The sequence below is a fragment of the Stegostoma tigrinum genome, chromosome 1, assembly GCF_030684315.1.
Source record: "Stegostoma tigrinum isolate sSteTig4 chromosome 1, sSteTig4.hap1, whole genome shotgun sequence".
Classification (NCBI taxonomy): Eukaryota; Metazoa; Chordata; class Chondrichthyes; order Orectolobiformes; family Stegostomatidae; genus Stegostoma; species Stegostoma tigrinum.
The window spans coordinates 177,371,338-177,392,113 of NC_081354.1; the positions used below are offsets into that span (position 1 = coordinate 177,371,338).

The 20,776-nt window shown below is 44.2% G+C and overlaps 1 protein-coding gene across 4 annotated transcripts in view; it reads left to right on the top strand.

Annotated features, from left to right (window-relative positions):
* Window positions 1-20,776, top strand: part of gfra4a (GDNF family receptor alpha 4a) — a 197,725-nt gene that overhangs the window by 115,438 nt on the left and 61,511 nt on the right. For all 4 annotated transcript variants that reach the window (XR_009446565.1, XR_007249140.2, XR_009446566.1 and 1 more), the window contains exons 2-3: window positions 5,552-5,830; window positions 17,496-17,576. Coding sequence is in view for 1 of the 4 variants with exons in the window: in XM_048545662.2 (XP_048401619.1) it covers window positions 5,552-5,830; window positions 17,496-17,576 (360 nt within the window). In the remaining 3 variants the exon portion in view is untranslated. The remainder of the gene's footprint in view (window positions 1-5,551; window positions 5,831-17,495; window positions 17,577-20,776) is intronic.

A 20,776-nucleotide genomic window follows, 5' to 3' on the forward strand; every position in this document is an offset into this window, starting at 1 on the left:
GTTCTCACACACCACCCCACCAACCTCCGGATACAACACATCATCCTCCAACACTTCCGCCATCTACAATCCGACCCCACCACCCAAGACATTTTTCCATCCCCACCCTTGTCTGCTTTCCGGAGAGACCACTCTCTCCATGACTCCCTTGTTCGCTCCACACTGCCCTCCAACCCCACCACACCCGGCACCTTCCCCTGCAACCGCAGGAAATGCTACACTTGCCCCCACACCTCCTCCCTCACCCCTATCCCAGGCCCCAAGATGACTTTCCATAATAAGTAGAGGTTCACCTGCACATCTGCCAATGTGGTATACTGTATCCATTGTACCCAGTGTGGCTTCCTCTACATTGGGGAAACCAAGCGGAGGCTTGGGGACCGCTTTGCAGAACACCTCCGTTCGGTTCGCAATAAACAACTGTACCTCCCAGTCGCAAACCATTTCCACTCCCCCTCCCATTCTTTAGATGACATGTCCATCATGGGCCTCCTGCAGTGCCACAATGATGCCACCCGTAAGTTGCAGGAACAGCAACTCATATTCCGCTTGGGAACCCTACAGCCCAATGGTATCAATGTGGACTTCACCAGCTTCAAAATCTCCCCTTCCTCCACTGCATCCCAAAACCAGTCCAGCCTGTCTCTGCCTCCATAACCTGTTCTTCCTCTCACCCATCCCTTCCTCCCACCCCAAGCCGCACCTCCATCTCCTACCTAGTAACCTCATCCCACCTCCTTGACCTGTCCGTCTTCCCTGGACTGACCTATCCCCTCCCTACCTATACTCTCCTCTCCACCTATCTTCTTTTCTCTCCATCTTTGGTCTGCCTCCCCCTCTCTCCCTATTTATTCCAGAACCCTCACCCCATCCCCCTCTCTGATGAAGGGTCTAGGCCCGAAACGTCAGCTTTTGTGCTCCTGAGATGCTGCTGGGCCTGCTGTGTTCATCCACCCTCACATTTTATTATCTTGGATTCTCCAGCATCTGCAGTTCCCATTATCACTGACTACAATGCTGTTCTGCAACCTTTTCCCTCACCTGAGGCATAGTGACTCTTAGGCTAAATGACCACGAGTCGTCCCTCTCAAATGAGAGAGAACAGCCTTACAGTCTGGTGAGATTATGGCATCTTTACCTTCTTATTACTGTAGGGGAGGAAAGGTGAGAGCTAGTTGTCAGATCTCATAAACCACAATGTGAAAGTGCCCAGGTAACTTTCTATTTCTTGTGATGATAGATTTAGAGACATTGAGCTGTACAGCATGGAAACAGACCTTTTGGTCCAACTCGTCCATGCTGACCAGATATCCTAAATTAACTTGTCCTGTTTTCCAGCATTTGGCCCATATGCCTCTAAATCCTACCCTTTACATACCCATCCAGATGCCTTTTATGTGTTGTAATTGTACCAGCCTCCACCACTTCGTCTGGCAGCTCGTTCTATACACGTACCATCCTCTGCATAAAACGCTGCCCCTTAGGTCCCTTTTAAACCTTTTCCCTCTCACCTTAAACCTAAGTTTTGAGCCATCTAGTTTTGGACTCCCCTACCCTGGGGAAAAGACCTTGGCTATTCACCCTACCCATGCACCTGGTTTGAGGGACGAGTTTTATCAGGACACTGGAGAAAACTTTCCTGATCTTTTACATTGGCCTGAGAGGGCAGGAAGGGCCTTGGGTGTCCCATCCAAAAACATAACAAGATAATAAAATGTGAGGCTGGACGAACACAGCAGGCCAAGCAGTATCTCAGGAGCACATTTATTATCTTGGAATCTCCAGCATCTGCAGTTCCCATTATCTCAAAAACATAACATTCCAGGTGCTGAAGGAAGAATTGGTAAACAATTTGCACTGATGTAACCGGAAGGATGAGAGCTTGAGGAGCCTTGCATTTGAGTGGCTGGAGTTATAAGGGTTGCTGCAATCAGGACATGTGGTTCCAGGTGGAAGGGTTTTTGGAGACTCAGTAATCCATGGCACCCTTTGGGGCCCTCTTGTGCCACAGTGGTAGTGCTCTGTACTTCAAGACTCAAGAGACATAGGTTCAAGTCCCACTTGTTTCAGAGGTGTGTAATAATTTCCTGAACAAGTTGGTTAGGAAAAATAGTTTAAATAAAATGTAACAGAGCCCTGAGATATTTTCTACCTAATTAGGAATTACCAAGGGGCAAAAAACTTTGGCTCTCAACATATCACTAAAAGCTGGTGAATAGGCACGAGAAAAAAAACAAAATCTAATATCTAAATGAACTGACACTGTGTACCTGGTATTTTCCAACTTTTTCTACGGTTCAGGGGGGAAAATTTCAATTTTTCTCTCACTTGCTGAGGTAGAGGTGGGTAAGTCTGGTGAGCAAATTTCAGAAATAAGTTTTGCCACAACAGCAGACATGAATTTCAACAGATAAAGATATCCAAAGCAGTAAACTGATCATTTTAAAAGATTGCTAATAAATCTCACCATTAAGAAGTGCCAAGTAGCAGAATTAATTAAAAAAATCTTCTTTTTCCCCTTTTCAGTAAACAAGCAATGTTTGATAGAGTCAGAGTCGATGAAATTTTCAGTATCATCAAGCTATTTGATTGTGGGAGCATCACAGAATACAGGAAAAGCACTAGCTACATCTGTTGCTGGTTTTAATCAGGACAGAAAGGCGACCGATTGACTTTTTTGCCCATCCCTGCCTTTCCCCACAGACGAGGAGGTCAAATACAGGTCTTGCCTCCCGAGGTCCAGTTGAGATAATCTGACTGAATACAAACTGAGGATTCAAGCTGTAAAATCCTTCATTAGAACTGCAAATCATGCATTTATCCATTAGACCATCTGTGTAGCTCTGCCAAAATGGTTTTAAGCCGATTGAGATGTTTTGCCAGGCAGTTTACCAGGCAGTTTTGCAATCAGACAGATGTGACATTTGAAACAAAAAGTGAGAAATGATACCGTCCATGGTTTCTGTTAAGATGTCACTTTACGTTCTGAGACATCCATCCAACCCTCAACACAAGAGACCAGATGGGAGATGATGGGCATTATTCTATTTGCAGTCAAAACACAATGATGTTGCTGGAAGATTGAGGCATTGTTGTTTCCTAGACTGTGCTGTGTTAAGTCATTAAGCATTAGTTTGACTGAAACAAATGGCTTATGGGATCTTGAGGGAAACCAGGATTAATGGAAGTGTCTTTCTCTGGAAATGAAAAATCCCATAAAAGCAGTGTTTTTAATCGTTTCTTTTGGACAACCTATGACATTTCTGTTCATATTTCTAATACAGTAGAGTCTGGACAGTGAAAAAGGATTACTAATCCTAGCAGTCAAGGCAAGCTGAGTGCTGGCAATACTGTGCATTAGCTTAAAATAAATCCCCGAGTCTCATTTTGCAAAATGTTACTATTGAAATCTCTCACTTTGGTTGCTTATGTAACTCTTGCTCATCTCCCTCCGTTCTAAACTTCAATGTTATATTTGTTACTCTTCATCTAGCTCTCCCCACTTCATTCTTGACTCCATCCCAACCGTCTTCTCCTGAGGGGACACTGGCTGACATGCTGAATGATTTTCAAGTGTGAACTGAATCATCAGGGAAGCACCAGCCTTTAACATTCTACCCCTTTCCACCTCCAAAATGGGATTGAAAGCCATGTTTCTAATTGAATGATGTAGTAGGAGTGAAGGGCTGAATGGCCAATTCCTGTTCCTATTCTTTTTTATTCCTTCGTAGGATGTGGGCATTGCTAGCAAGGCCAGTATTTATTGCCCATTCAAAATCATCCTTGAAATGAGTGTTTTATTGGGCTATTTCAGAGGGCTGTTCCTTTTGATTCATTTATGAAATGTGGGCCTCGCTGTGCTAGTATTCGTTGCCCCATCTCCAGCTGGCCTTGAGAGACGGTGGTGGTGAGCTGCCTTTTTGAAGTCGTACAGCCTATTTGAGTATGTACACCATAGTGGCATAAGGAAAGGAATCCAAGGATTTTGACCCTTTAGATTTCGAAAGGAACAGCCATCTAATTCCAAGTCAGGATGCTGAGTGTTTTGGAGGGGATCTAGTGCGTCGTGGTGTTTTCAAGTAACTGCTGCCCTTGCCCTACTGGGTAGAAGTGGTTGAGGTTTTGGAAGGTGCTGGCTAAAGATGTTTAACTGAATTTCTGGGGTGCATCTTATAGATGGTACACAAAGCTGCTATTATGCATTGGAGGTAGAGGGGGTGAATGCTTGTAATGTGGTGACTTTCAAGTGGGTGGCTTTGTTCTGAACAGTGTCCAGCTTCCTGGGTTGCTGTGGACCAGCCTAAAGCCCCTAAAAGTATATTAAGAAGATGGCCGAGACCCCAAATTGTTCTTACATTAAAGGTAAGAATCAGAGATTGCATTCCAGGTGCAATTTGATGAGTCAAACTACTCAACTTTAAGCAGAACACTTTTCTTTGTACAATGCAGTTAAAATAGGGACAAAGTAAAAATAAAATAATTGGCTTAACTACAACTCTATCAAAATGCTTAACAAAATTACATATATATATAATATGTATAATTTTGTTAAACATTTTGATAGAGTTACAGTTAAGCCTATATAAATGACTACTAATTAACTATTCCAAGATAGTAACATTCATAAACACACCCTTGGCAAAGGAAAATTCAGCCTCACATGCAATTGTAGCAGCTGGAAGGGAACCCCAACTTTTAGCTGTAACAGAGAGAGGAATAAGAGCTTCCATACTCAGCTTCAAGATGCCAGCAACTGTAGAAAGCTAAAACTAAAAATCCTGTGGGAACTCCCTACCATCCCTCATTCCCATTCAAGCTACTTCTATTGTTCCAACTTTATTTTAAAAGCCCTAAGGCTTCACAAGATGATTACTTTATTGGCTTTGAGCAGGGCACTTGACATCTCTGTCTCAACCTTTCTTCATTAAAAAAAGGACAAATACTCCTCTTAAAGCCAGTGTATCATCACAGACTGTTGTTGGAGCTGCACCAATTCCGGCAACTGGGGAGTGTTCTACTCCTGACTTATACCTTGCAGACTGTGGACAGGTTTTGGGGAGTCAGGAGCTGAGTTGTTTGCAGCAGTATTCTTAGCTTCTGACCTGCTCTTGTAGCCATTGTGTTGATGTGACAAGACCAGCTGAGTTTCTGGTCAATAGTTACCCCCAGGATATTGGAAGTGGGGATTCAGTGATGGCAAAACCACTGAATGTCAAGCGGGGGCAGAGGTAGTTAGATTGTCTCTTATTGTTGATGGTCGCAGCCTGGTATTTGTGTGGCACGAATATCCCAGAAACGTATTCAATTGGCAAGATCCCCAACTCTAAGACAGGATAGCACTCACAAAATCTAACAGATCAGAGAGAAACTGTTCAGCCCTCTATACCTGTGCTGGTCCACTGAAATTTCCTTCACACTTAACAGCTCAATGGGAAAAATCTGGCATGAAAGAACACATTACACGAAAACCTCTCTAAAAATTTGATCAGTAATGACAGTATTGTCCATCGACTGAACACGGTCCTTTTTTCTTTCTTTCTTCCCTTGGCAGATGGACTGTCGAATGTGGAAGGGGCCCACAATGACTGCTTGCAAGCCAGTGAGACCTGCATCAATGACCCCAAGTGTAGCCCCAAGTACAGGACATTTCGCCAATGCATGGCAGGCAGCAGTGCTGCTCCGCTTGGGCCCGGAGCCAAGAACCAGTGCATGAGTGCTGTCATGTCACTCCTGTCCAGCCCGCTGCACAACTGCAAGTGCAAACGAGGTATGAAGAAGGAGAAAAACTGCCTTGGGATCTTCTGGAGCCTGCATCAGAGTGTGGCACAAGGTTAGTCCTTCCAAGCTTTCTTTCTGGGTTGTGTTTAAGTAACTCTTCCAAGTGCTGGCCAGGACAGAAATGGACAGATCATTCTTGCATCAGTCACTCAATGCTATAAGTGACTGTGATTGACTTCACTCACATATCTTGTAGAATGTAACCACCCTGCACTCACTGCACTTTTCTAGAAAAGTTAACCCTGCTTATGTCTGGGATTTGGTAGTTTCAGTCATGTTTGCTATTGTTTGCGAGGGTTCATCTTAGATATTGTTATTCTATTTTAATCATTCATGGGATGTGGGCGTCAATGGCTGGGATTAACCTCGAGAAAGCGGTAGTGAGCTGCCTACTAGAGCCATTGTTGCCCATGTACTGTAGGCAGACCCACAATACTCTTAGGGAGGGAATTCCAGGATTTTGATCCAGTGGCACTGAAGGAATGGCAATTTATTTCCAAGTCAGGATGTTGAGTGGCTTGTAAGGGAACTGGCAGGTGGTGGTGTTCCATGTATCTTCTCCCCTTGTCCTTCTAGATGGAAGTGACCATGGGTTTCAACACTACTGTCTGAGGAAATTTGGCAATTTCCTGCTTTTCATTTTGTAAATAATACATACTACTGTTACTGAGTGTCAGTGGTGAGGGAGTGGGTGTTTGAGGATGTGGTTCCAATCAAGTGGCCTCTTTGTCCTGGACGGTGCCAAACTTCTCAAGTGTTGTTGGGCCTGCACCCATCCATGCAAAGTGTGCATATTCCATTACACTCTTTATCTGGGCCTTGTAGATAGTGGACTGGATTTGAGCAGTCAGGAGGTAAGTAACTTGCTGCAATATTCCTAGCCTCTAACCTGCTCTTATAATCATTGCACTTGTACAGCAAGCCCAGTTTCTGGTCAATAGTAACCCCGGGGATATTGATAGTGAGGGATTCTGAAAACTAGAGGGAAGAAATATATTGTTACAGTAACAATCCATGCGCTTCCCATCTGTGCTTGGTTACTCGATGCTGGAGTGATTTCAGAGCCTGGAAATAAATGTGGATGGTAATTACAATCCCAGTTGTGAGTTTCTTGATAGCATAGGACTTGAATAATTGCTGAAAAGAGAGAAGTGTTCTCAAAACATTTCATCTTACACTCATCAGGACAAATTCAAGAATGCCGAATTTCAAATGGTCACAGCAATTTACACTGGAGGAGAAAAGGGATGGTGATTGGTGGGAAGTTGACTCTAATTGGTTGAACTGACTTACCAAACTGATTTGGTGTAAAATCCCATCAGGTTCATGTGACCTTAGCTGGTCTGGCCAACATGTGACTCCAGGTCCATAGCACTGCCTCCCAATTACCCACTCAAATGGCCTAAAAATACATTCAATTGTATCCAGTTGAAAAGTAAAAGTTCTTCTGAACCACCCGAGAAAACCTAGATACCAGAAGTAATAAAGATGCACTCTGCCCAGTGCCACAGCAAAGTCCTCCTCACTGATATCTGGGGCCTTGTGCAAAATGTTGGGAAACTAGCTTGACCTAATCACATCAAATTATACTTCACAATATCCTAGACCCCTCTATCACCATTCTTGGGAGGGCCCTGGAGTAGATATGCAGTGGACGGAGCACAGCCTTCACTTCTTGGTGTGCACTAAGGTGACCGCAAGCAACAGCGCAGAGCCCTGACTTCCAGCAAAAGACATCTCAGCTCAAGTTCAATCCTAATGATGACCGTCATGAAACAAAAGCAGAAATTGCTGGAAAAAGAACTCAGCAGTTATGGCAGCATTTTCAAGTACTGTGTACAGTTCTGGTCACCCTACTATCAGAAAAATATTATTAAATTGGAGAGGGGGCAGAAGGCTGTTGCTGGGTCTGAAGGGTTAAAGTTTTTAGGGGAGGCTGGATAAGTTTCCTCACAGGAACATAGGAACTTGAGGGGTGATCTAACAGAGGTTTATGAAATTGTGAGGGACTTATATATTTTGAACATCCGGGATCTTTTCCCCAGGGTGGGGGAGTTCAAAACTGGAGCCCATAGGTTTAAGGTGAGAGGAGAAAGAGTTTAAAAGGGACCTGAGGGGCATCAGGCGATAACAAAGTGTGAAGCTGGATGAACACAGCAGGCCAAGCAGCATCTCAGGAGCACAAAAGCTGACGTTTCGGGCCTAGACCCTTCATCACGTCAGCTTTTGTGCTCCTGAGGTGCTGCTTGGCCTGCTGTGTTCATCCAGCTTCACACTTTGTTATCTTGGAATCTCCAGCATCTGCAGTTCCCGTTATCTCTGGGCATCAGAGGATGTTGTTTGCATGGAATGAACTGCCAGAAGAAGTGGTAGATGTAGGTACAACGTTTAAAAGACATTTGGACAACTACATGAATAGGAAAGGAGGTTTCGAGGGATATTGGCCACACACAGGCAAATGTGACTCATTTGGGAAACTTGGTCAGCATAGACAAGGAATGAAGGATCTGTTTCCATGCTGTATGACTCTATTACTCTATCTGTGGAAGGAAAGCAGAGCTAACTATGATTTCTGTGCACAGATGCTGCCAGACCTGCTGACTACTTCCAGCAATTTCTGTTTTTGTTTCTGATTTCCAGCATTCTCAGTTCTTTCAGTTTTTTGTGTAATGACCATGATGAAGATTGTTCTCTGTGAATTAGCTGCTGGCATGGCCTGTACTGTTGAGCTAAGGGCTGATTCTGTTTTACTGGCAGAATCTGCCCCAAGCTGGTGCACCTCTGTCCAGAGTGCTGTATCATGTTTTGTTTCCAGGCTGAGTTCATTGTTATAGCTGCTCACAGCTCTAAGGTTGAAATAAATTGAATATAGAGAGGTAAAATAACTTTTAAACCTAAGTGTAAGGGATAGTAAAAGTTTAAACACCCTCCATTACTGAAGCAGAGTGGCAGCAGTATGCACCATCAGGAAGATCTAATTGAAACTTAGAGAATACTGATTGACCTGGCCGGGGTGGATGTTGGGAAGATGCTTCCATTGGTCGGAGAGACTGGGACCCAAGGGCACAGCCTTTAGAGAAAAGGGAAGACCTTTTAGAATAGAGATAAGGAGAAACTTCTTCAGCCAGAGGGTGGTGAATCTATGGAACTGACTGCCACAGAAGGCTATGGAGGCCAGGTCATTGAGTGCATTTAAGACTGAGATAGATAGGTTCTTGATTATCAAGAGGATCAAGGGTTATGGGAGAAAGCAGGAGAATGGGGTTGAGGAACTTATCAGCCATGATTGAATGGTGAAGCAGATTCGATGGGCCGATTGGCCTAATTTCTGCTCCTGTGCCTTATAGCTGCTTACCAAGGCTCTTGAGACAACACAACCTCTGGGAGTAGAAGATTCCAAACCAGCTGGGCTGGGGTGCAGCTAATTCTGCGACACACAATTTCAGCACAATTACTGGAATGTTTTCAGGGCCATAACCTTTGCAATATCCAGTGTTTTCACCCATTCCTTGATATCACGTGGAGTAAATCATTTTGCTTAAAGGCTGGAGATGCTGAGAAATCAATGGAGGAGACCAAGATGGGTCATCTGCTTGGCACTTCTGGCTAAAGGTGGTTGCAAACGCTTCAATTAGACTCCCCTCATCATCAAGGATGGGAATATTCCTGGTTTCAACACACACTACAAGTTAGTTTAAATCCACCATAGTAGCACAACAAACTGCCCTAAAAGGAGATAACAAGGTGTGGAGCTGGATGAGCGCAGAAGGCCAAGCAGCATCAGAGGAGCGGGAAGGCTGATGTTTCCGGCCTGGACTCTTCTTCAGAAATGAAGAAGGGTCTAGGCCTGAAACGTCAGCTTTCCCGCTCCTCTGATGCTGCTTGGCCTGCTGTGCTCATCCAGCTCTACACCTTGTTATCTCAGATTCTCCAGCATCTGCAGTTCCTACTATCTCTGCCCTAAAAGGAGCTTGTTCCCAGCTCAAAATGAATAAAAGCAAAATACTGCGAATTCTGGAAACCTGAAATAAAAACAAAAAGTTCAGGAGAAACTCAGCATCTGTACAGACAGAAACAGAGTTAATATTTTGAGTTCAATATGACAGCTCTTCAGAGTTGAAAGTGATTGGAGAATTTGCTTTTTGTGCTGTAGACAGCAATTTTCCAAACCCTTTTAGTTCTGAATGACCATCATAACAGACTCAATACATAAACTCTGTTTCCCTGCCTATGGATGCTTTAGGTTTCTGCATCATCGTCTGTTTTTATTTCTGTTTTAAGTCAACATTATACATGTCCTACCTATCCCAGGACTGATGCCAATCTCCCAAGACTGTGGAATGATTGCTTGAAAAGGTAATGAAAAACAGATAGCAACTCCAAATAAAATTATATATATATTTGGAATATATATATTGAATTTTTTGAAGAAGTCACCAAAAAGATTGATAAAAGCAGAGCAGGAGACATTGTTCACTTAGACTTTAGTAAAGCCTTCAACAAGGTTCTGCATCATAGACTAATTAGTAAAGTTAGATCACAAGCGATTCAGGGCAAGCTTGCTAACTGGATACATATTGACTAAATGGCAGGAGACAGAGAGTGGTGGTGGAGACTTACTTTTTGGACTGGGGAACTGTCACCAGAGGTGTTCCACAGGGATCGATTCTGTGACCTCTTGTATTTGTCATTCAATTGGATGGGATCATAGAAGGCGTTAGTAAGTTTGCAGATGGCACCAAAATTGTTGGCATAGTAGACAGAGAAGAAGAAGTTTTTCTAAGATTACAAAGGGATTTGATCAAATGGGTGAATGGTCTGAAAAATGGCAGATGGAGTTCAATCTGGATAAATGCAAGGTATTGCATTTTGGTACAACAAAGGAGGGGCTTATACAATTTATGGTGGGGCCTTGGGTAGTGTTGTAGAACAGAGAGATGACGGCTGCAGCTACATAATTCTTTAAAGTTTGCATCCTATTTGGCAGGGTGGTTAAAAAGGCATTTGGCATGCTTGCCTTCATTGATCAGTTTTTTGGGTATAGAGTTGGGAAGCCAAATTGTATAGGACATTAGATTAGATTCCCCACAGTGTGGAAGCAGACCCTTTGGCCCAACGAGTCCACACTGCCCCTTGGAGCATCCCACCCAGACCCATCCCCCACACCCCTGAACACTACAGTCAATTTAGCATGGCTGATCCACCTAGCCTGCACATCTTTGGACTGTGGGAGGAAAACCACGCAGACACAGGGAGAATGTGCAAACTCCACACAGACAGTTGCCCGAGGCTGGAATCAAACCCGGGTCCCTGGCGCTGTGAGGCTGCAGTGCTAACCACCGAGCCACCGTGCCACACATTAGCGAGCACTCTTCTGGAATGTTGTGTCCAGTTCTGGTCATCCAGTTATGGGAAGGATATTGTTAAACTGGGGTGGATTCAGATGAGATTTACCAGGATATTGTCGGGTATGGAAGGTTTGGGTTATAAAGAAAAGCTGGATAGGCTGGGACCTTTTTCACTGGAGCAGAGGAGGCTGAGAGGTGACCTGATAGAAGTTTATAAAATAATAAGGGGTATAGGTAGAGTTAATATTAGTTGCCCTTTCCCTAGGATGGGGGATTTCAAGATTAGGGGCCACATTTTTAAGGTGAGGAGAAAGGTTTAAAAAAGACATGAGGGTTAAATTTTTTATGCGGAGGATATGGTTCATGTGTGGACTGAACTCCCTGAGGAAGTGATGGGTGTGGGTACAAGCACAACGTCTGGATAACTATATGAATGGGAAAGGTTTTGCGGAATATGGGCCAGGAGCAGGTGGGTGGGACTAGTTTAGTTTGGGATTATGATTGGCATGGATGGTTGGACCAAAGGGTCATTTTCCATTTTATATGACTCTATGATTCCATAGAAAAAGAGCATTAGGCCAGAATAATTAAAAGTTCAGAGTCTAGCTTTGGGCTGAAAGATCGCAGTGGGCCTATCTCATGATCTGTGTGCTCTCTTATTCTCTGTGTTAATATGAGGACACATTACATAATCTGCTACCCACCTAACTCTCTACTGTAGCATCAAACTTTTGATTCCAGAGTTAGTCCACTCACAATTGGCCCCATTCCCCACCAACTCCATCCATCAATATTAACTTATTGCAATCCAAACCCGATATAAATGAATAAATTAAGATTGTAACATACATAGCAACTATCTTGGGTAGCTGTGTTCAGTTTTGGTTCAATTCCTATCCTGATGGTAGTTATCTATGCAGATGCAGATAAGTTTTGTGGTCATTGGGATAAATCCAGGAAGCACCAATGCTCTGTTTACGGTCACTGGTCTCAGCTGCTATCTCTGCTTCAATAATTTCCTTCCCAGTGTTACTGACTCAAGTATTCACCAACCATCACCCTCCAATGGGTCACAACACAGATTGTATTGGTTCATATTTCCAAGATATCGACAGGTTAGATGAATTGGCCATGCTAAATTGCCCGTAGTGTCCAGAGATGTGCAGGCTAGGTGGATTAGCCATGGGAAATGCTGGGTTATTGAATAGGGGGTAGGTGTGGAGGGGATGCTCTTCAGAGGGACAGTGTGAACTTGATGGGCAGAATGGCCTGCTTCCACATTGTAGGGATTCTATGATTCTATGACCCATTGGCTTGCCGCACATTGTGGACAACATGGGTTCAATTCCTGCACCGACTGGGGTTACCATGAAAGATTCTACTCCTCAGCCTCTCCCCTCACCTGAGGCATGGTGGCCATCAGGATAAACCACCCCCTGTCATCTCATTCTTTCTCTCTAATGAGGGAGCAGCCCCATGGTCTGATAGGATTATGGTAACTTGACCCATATTGTAGATGGAAAGCCCAAAAAAGTATGTTCAGCAAGATGTGTTTTTTTTCAATATATATTGGGGAAATATTTCAGAAAACAAAAGTCTCGACTTTCCTTCCCCACCCCAACGCCCCAACCCCCTCACCTCAGAGCAACTACATAAAGCAAAACTACTTTGATTCACTTCAACAACTGGAGCTTATTAATTTTAATGCGGCAGCACAGATGATATTAATCTTTAATTTGCCTGTCCAATTTGAGTAAAACACATCAGTCAGATACAAATCCCCATGGCAGCCGTTGATGGAACCCGGGCAAAAAATGCTTTAATTAAGCAACATTTATTGAGTCGATGATCAGGGTTGAGAGAGTGCGGGGTGCAGTGGGGGAGGTGAATGGTGGACTTAGTTGTGGAGGTCGCTGGAGAGGTGAGGTGATTGTTGCCTGCTTTACTCTTTGCTGATGAAAGCCAGAAGGAAACATCTGGGAAATCTGTCAAAAGTAGGGGAGAAAATGGCCCGTTAGGAAGCTTTCAAATTCTACCATTTGTCATTCTAGATGGAGACAAAAACATTAAATACAAAGGATGGATGGTACTCGAGGGGAGGCAATGCAACTTCAATCCTTTCTTCGAATATATTGTGCTGTTGATGTTGGCTATCCGAGTCTCCAAGTTTCTTGAAGCTTTCAAAAAATATAATTTAAGGAGCAGAGCTCCAGTTGCAAATATTTTTGATTTTGTTTTGTCAAGAGGCCGTCACAAGCACTGAGGCTTAAACACAGGGCTACACATGTCTAACTAGGCCATCTGACTAATTGGTTGCCATTAGGAGCAAACACACTTGAGTGTATTTCTGATGCTTTTTCCCCATGATTAATGATTTGGTGAAACTCAGACTGTCCTAGTTCTAACTCAGACACTGCAAACAATCCCCTCCCAGAATACTTTGCACAGTCCAGCAGTGTAACAAGGTGAATCTGAGATAACAAAGTGTGGAGCTGGATGAATACAGCAGGCCAAGCAGCAACTTAGGAGCAGGAAAGCTGACGGTTCAGGCCTAGGCCCATCATCAGAAGTGGGGGAGGGGAAAAGGATTCTGAAATAAATAGGAAGAGAGGGGGAGCGGATCGAAGATGGATAGAGGAGAAGGTAGGTGGAGAGGACAAGAGAGTTGCAGTGAAAGAAAGATCTCCTGAGGTTTGTCCGGAGGAAGGAGGGTAACTTCTTCAGGTTAGACATCCTTAGAAGAGGCTTTGTAGTGGGGTTAAAATTGTATCACAGATAATAGGAACTGTTCCTATTAACAAGGTGAATTTGTTTTAATCTTTAAAAAATTACTGAAGGTGACCCAGTGTCAATGCTGTTGTTAACAATGGTGGCCTGTGATCAAATTCCAAAAGGATTTACTCTTGTTTTGCATATTTCAGAAGATGAATACTGTCTATTAGGAATGAAAGCAAAAAATAGATATTGCTGGAATACCTCAGCTGGAGAGAAATCAGAGTTAGCATTGAGTTGAGGGAAAGGGTCACTCAACCTTCACTCTAGGTTGAGTGACTCAACTCAACTCTAGATTGAGTGACCCTTCCTTAGAACTGATGGTAGCAAGGAAATTGTCGGTTTCAATGCAGAAGGGGCAGGGTTAAGGAGTAAACAAGAGGTGGGGATAGAGCACAAAAAGAGAAACGAATAGTTGGACAGCCAAAGGTGTGGGTGACAATCTGACTAGGAGAGGGAATAGCCAGATGACTAACAGTCTAACATCAATAATGATGTGAGAGAAGAGTGGATAAGTCAAAAGTCTTGGCAGCACATAATTGGAAACAGATCAGCAGCGGTTCAATTTACCATTAGGGTCCTGGATACCAAGTCTCCCATTTTCCTAATTTTCCACTGTCCCCTCCTGGGGTTGTTTATTAAAAGAGACAATATAGAAGGCTCTAAAAGTCAGGTTGTTAGAGATGGCAAACTAAGAAAGACACTGCCATATCAAGGCAGAAACCCAGGCTTTGCTATTATGATCCCAGCTCTCATTTTTTTTAATTCATTTGTGGGATGTGGACATCACCGGCTGGCCGGCATTTATTTTCTATCCCTAGTTGCCCCTGAGAAGGTGGTGGTGAGCTGCCTTCTTGGATCACTGCAGTCCACCTGCCGTGGGTCGACTCACAATGCTATTAGGAGGGTAATTTCAGCATTTTGACCCAGCACTGTAAAAGAACGACAATATATTTCCAAGTCAGGATTGTAAGTGGCTTAGATGGAAGCTTGTAGATAGTTCCCATGCATCTGCTACCCATGTATTTTTAAAGGAAAGCAGTCATGGATTTAGAAACTGCCATCTAAGGACCTTGGTGAATTTCTGCAGGGTATCTTGCAGATTATGCACACTGCTGCTACTGAGCGTCTGTGATGGAGGGAATAGATGCTTGTTGATGTCATGTCAGCTAAGCAGTCTGCTTTGTCCTGGGTTATTTCAAGCTTCTTAAGAGTTGTTGGGGCTATACTCATCCAAGCAAGTGAGGAGTATTCCATCACACACCTGACTTGTGCCTTGGAGATGGTGAACAGGCTTTGAGGAGTCAGGAGGTGAGTTAATACCTGCAGTATTCCGAGCCTGTGACCTGCTTTTGTAGCCATTGTGTTTATGTGGTGAGCCCACTTGCATTTGTAGTCAATGATAACCCCCAGGATGTTGATAGTGGGGGTTTCAGTGATGGTAACACCATTGAATGTTAAGGGGGTGATGTTTAGATTGTCACTTACTTGTGATGGTCATAGCGTGGAATTTGTGTGGCATGAATGTTACTTGCTACTTGTCAGCCCAAGCCTGGATATTGCCCAGATCTTGTTGCAATTGAACAAGGACTGCTCCAGTATCTGAGGAGTCGCAAATGTGCTGAACATTGTGTAATCATCAGCAAACATCCCCAATCCTGACCTTATTATGGCAGGAAGGGGTCATTGATGAAGCAGCTGAAAATGGTTAGACCGAGGACACTACCCTGAGGAACTTCACGAGACATGTTCTGGAGCTGAGATGACCGAACTCCAACAACAGCAATCATCTTCCTATGTGTCAGGTGTGACTCCAAACAGTGGAGAGTTTGCCCCGATACCCATTAATTCCAGTTTTGCTAGGGCTCCTTAATGCCACACTCAGTCGAATGTAGCCTCGATGTCAAGGTTGTCACTCTCACCTCTGGAATTCAGCTCTTTTGTCCATGTTTGAACCAAGGCTGTAATGAAATCAGGAGCTGAGTGGCCCTGGTGGAACCCAAACCAGGTGTCACTGAGCAGGTTATAGCTGAGTAGGTGCTGCTTGATAGCACTGTTAATAACACTTTCCAGCACTCTGCTGATGACTGAGAGTGGACTGATGGGGTGGGGTTGGATTTGTCCTGCATTTTTTTATGTACAGGACATACCTCGGTAGATGCCTGGCAACATCTACCTACTGGAACAGCTTGGCTCAGGGAGAGGCAAGCTCTAGAGCACAAGCTTTCAGTACTATTGCTGGAATGTTGTCAGGGCCTGTTGCAGTATCCAGTGTCTCCAACTGTTTCTTGATATCACATGGAGTGAATCGAATTGGCTGAAGACTGGTATCTGTGATGCTGGGGACCACTGGAGGAGGCTGAGTTGGATCATTCACTCGGCACTTCAGACTGAAGATTGTTGCAAATGCTTCAGCCTCATCTTTTTTACTGATGTGCTGGGCTCTTCCATCATTGAGGATTTGTGTAGGCCCCTCCTCCAGTGAGGTGTTTAATTGTCCACCATCATTCACGACTGGATGTGGCAAGACTGCAGAGTTTAGATATGATCCCTTGGTTGTGGGATCGCTTAGTTCTGTCTATCACTTACTGCTCTTCTGACCCCATTAAATTTAGTTTCGCTCCCCAATTAGTTATGCTTACTCTGGATTTTTCATTATATTTTCCCACATTTACTATAACCCTTTAGATACAGGGATTAAAACTCAAGACACTAGAAAATTATTTTCAAGCCTCTGGACTATTAGCACAATAATATTGTCCCCTTAACCAGTCAATTCACTTTAAAATACAGTTCTGACACCAAATTTTATGAGGCTTCACATTGCCCGGGTGGTTTCACAAGCAGTTTGGTGGTACATTGAGGTATTTCTATGTGCGGGACAGCAAGAAGTGATCTTTCTCTGAACTCTCCCCCCCTGCAACAAGAGTGCACTGTTTGGGCAGAAAATCCTGGAGAAGCCAGGTGAAACTTTGAGGAAATTCACCCCCAACCCTCCCATGTTGTCCACCTCAGTTACCACGTGCAGTGGAGCATTGAAAGAAACCTTGCCCAATCCAGTGATTTCATTTCACTGCATTTCATTCCATTTCAAAAGTGAGTTAGTCAAAAAAAAGCCCCAGCTGAAACTCAACCTAATAGAAATGTAGAAATCAGGTGCATGTGTAGGCCATTCAGCCCTTTGAGCCTGCACCATCATACAATCATGGCTGATCATACAATCTCAGTATCTCATTCCGGCTTTCTCTTCATACCCCTTGATCCCTTTAGCTGCAAGGGTCACGTCCAGCTCCCTCTTGAAATACACTGGCCACAACAACCTCCTGTGGGAGAGAATTCCACAGGTCCCCAATTCTCTGAGTGAAGAAATTCTTCTCCATCTCAGGCCTGAATGGCTTACCCATTATTCTTTGACTGTGAACCCTAGTTCTGGACTTCCCCAACTTCGGGAACACTTTTCCTGCACCTACCCTTTCCAGACCCATCAGGATTTTATATGTTTCTGTGAGATACCCTCCCTTTCATCCAGCGAGTACTAGCCTCGTCAATCCAGTATTTCCTCATATGTCATAATGTTGTAAATCCTTTGCGTTATAGGTGAAGAAATTGATGACAGCTCACCCTATGAGCCCAGCAAGAGGGGATATGACTATGCCAGACTGGCCTCAATAACAGCAGGTGAGTGTCCTCATTATTAATTAACAGCTTCTACAGTGCTTGATGACACAGTCTTGTGAATTTGGTCAGGCCCGCTTCAATAATCTCGACATGGTAAATGCCAGCAGGACTATGTTGTGACTCCAGTTCCACAGTGCTCCATGCTCAGGCGACTCATTACCGGGTTTATGAGTGTGGATATTCAGCCTGGAGTTGTACGTTCAATTTTGGAGCTGTTTTCCTGGCCAGAAGCACATTAGCCGTCCATTTAAGGGCGTGGGGGATCAGGGGGTACAGTTTTAGAGCTGGGCTCCCAAGGCTGGAGGGACAATGAGAGAATGATAGAGCCCCTCACTTGCTAAGCATTCCGGCACCATTTACATTTCCTGTGCTACAATTCACAAGAGCTAAAAGCAGATTTTGAAATGAACTTGTGCCTATGTGATCAAGATATCATTATTTGAAACAACATTCACTAAGGGGTGTAAATGAAGTACATTACGTTTATCTGCAGGTACATCTTTACAATAAGACTAACCTCACACTAACATGCTCCAGTATTGAATATTCAAGTGCACCCTGAAGGAGGTGGGTTAACTCAGTGGGCTGGCTAGCTACTTTACAATGCAGACTGTCACCACCAGCATGGGCTCAATTCCCACAGCAGCTGAGATCACCATAAAGATCCTTGCTTCTTGTTTACAGCATGGTGACCCAGGTGTTTAACTTACTTTTATAAGGTTGAAACAGGGACCCTCTTGTGGTGCAGTGGGAGTGTACCCACTCCGGACTGGGAGGTTCATGTTCAAGTCCCACCTGCTTCAGAGGTGTGTAATAACATCTCTGAACAGCATGATTACAAAAATAGGTGAAATAAAGAAAATGTTGAAATATGGGTGATTGGGGTGTGCTTTGCCTTGGAACCCAAGAGATTACAGGGAATCTCAATGACCAGCTTCTGACAACCTGGTTTCAGCAGTACATGAGGTACCTGCCTTTTGTTTGAAACTCTCCCATATTATAGAATCCCTACAGTGTAGATAGAGACCATCTGGCCCATAAAGTCTGCACCAACCCTCTGAGGAACATCCCACCCAGACCCGATCCTCCACCCTGTCCCCATAATCCCATATTTCCCATGGCTAATCCACTTAATTTGCAAATCTCTGGGCACTATGGGACAGTTTAGCATGGCCAGTCTACCGAGTCTGCACATGTTTGGACTGTAGGAGAAAACTGGAGCACGCAGAGAAAACACACACAGACACAGGAAGAACATGCAAACTGCACACAGACTGTCACTCGAGGCTGGAATCAAACCCGAATCCCTGGTGCTGTGAAGCAGCAGTGCTAATCACCATGTTGCCTTCAAGGCAAGGCATTTGGAGGAAATATAAGCAATTGAGTTATCACTCTCGAGAGAGAGATCTGTGGCTTCCACTGCCTGCTCCTTGGAGCTGGACATATACCCAGAGGTGTTTTGGATCAAATCATCCCCATGAGGTTTTGTAACGCCTCTGGAGACATGTTGCATAAAGCATCTATTTCAAGCATTGAAGGCTGCTACACCAGGAGACATCAGTGTTGTAAATATTCCTCTTGGTGTCTTGATGATGCAGTAATCTCCTGGGCTTTCACCAGGGTATTCTTCACAAACTGAGACTCTTTTTACAGTTATGTTGCAAATGCAGATGCTGGGCTCTTCAATTAGCTCCGCGGGTTGGAAACAGTCTTCACCTCCTCTATCTGACATCATTACACTCGAACCTTTCCTTCTCTGCAGATTGAGCCCCTAAGATTTTGGAACACTCGGGCACTTCATCTGAAAGTGAATCTTTTTCTGCTCCCCTCTGTGGACAAACTCTCTTCTGCTAGCAGGTTCTCATTGTCTCCAGGGCTCAGTGCCTGTCCCAATGACAGAGCTGGCTCAAGGTTATCTGCTGGTGCTTTACCACTAAAATGCCCGGACAGAGTTGGCAAGAATCTAGCACATTTTTGTTTATATCTGCCTTCACAATTCTTGGAAACCCAGGCCTCTTCTTCAAAGGCAATATGCAAAAAAGAATGTGTCTAAGTGTGTCTGAAGGAAAAGCTGTTGAAAGAAAGGGCATTGAAATCCTTAGGAGAAGCATAGCGCCTGGGACTTGATCTGAGATGAGTTTTGCACAGCTTTGCTTGTCGCAGTTTCCAATCTCATCTTCTCCAACAGACTGTCCTGTCCATTTGATAATTTCACCTGCTGTCTTTGCTTCCATGATCTTTTCAAGTGTATTCTGCTGCAGACTGTGAGGAGCACGAAGACTTGTCCTCTGTGGGACCATGAGACTCCTGCCGTTAAAAACGGAGTGGCTCAGGAGACTAGCAGAAGCCATTGTTGCCAACTTTGAGTTGAAAAAGTGATTTTCAGTGATGAGATTGTCTAGGTAGGTTGCCCCTAATCAAAATTGAGTGTCCCTGAGTTTCCTGGCTATCTGTCTGAGTGGTAGAGGCCCAAGTATTCATTAGTACCACAGACAACATTGTGGGATCAGTTGAAACTCTTTCTGTGGGGTTACAGTGTTTCTTGGCATTTTGGATGTAGCAGTACTCTATGTTCCACCATTCCTCTGCACCCACACACAACCCCAACTCCCACCTGTCATCTACCCTCCAGACAGCCTGCACAGCTCTCTTGTGTGCCTTCTGTACTCAGTGCTTTTCTCACCATCTCTGTTGACCCTCAGTTCTGTCAACAGCACTCTCAGATGACATGTTGGAGAAGCTGGGCCTCTTACCATGTTGTATCCACCTGTGATCCCACCTCTAATCCTTCATCCATCTTACTGATAAGCGAAGTTGTCTTCTAACTAACTGCATAAGTTCTGGATGCTCCTCCTCCCAAGATGAGCTAACCGAGGACACTGTACTAGCCGTTGTAGCTAATGAGGGCTCTGGAAGATAATCCCAGTTGATTAATTGCAGTCTCAATTTACCCCAGTGCAAATCCACCAATAGGTGACAAATTCTGAAGCAGAAGAAGCAAACCTGGTTGTTTTCAGATCTACCAATTGTTCAGGGATAAGGAAGCTAACTTTAGACTAAGAATCCAAATACTGATTGCCATTAGCTACCTATTGTTCAGTCTAATGCTGCCTGAAAACTCTATAGTTCTTCTCTTGACTTGGAAGTATTGTGTAACATTGGAAATAATGACCTTCCTCCTTTATCATGCCTTCAGGCAC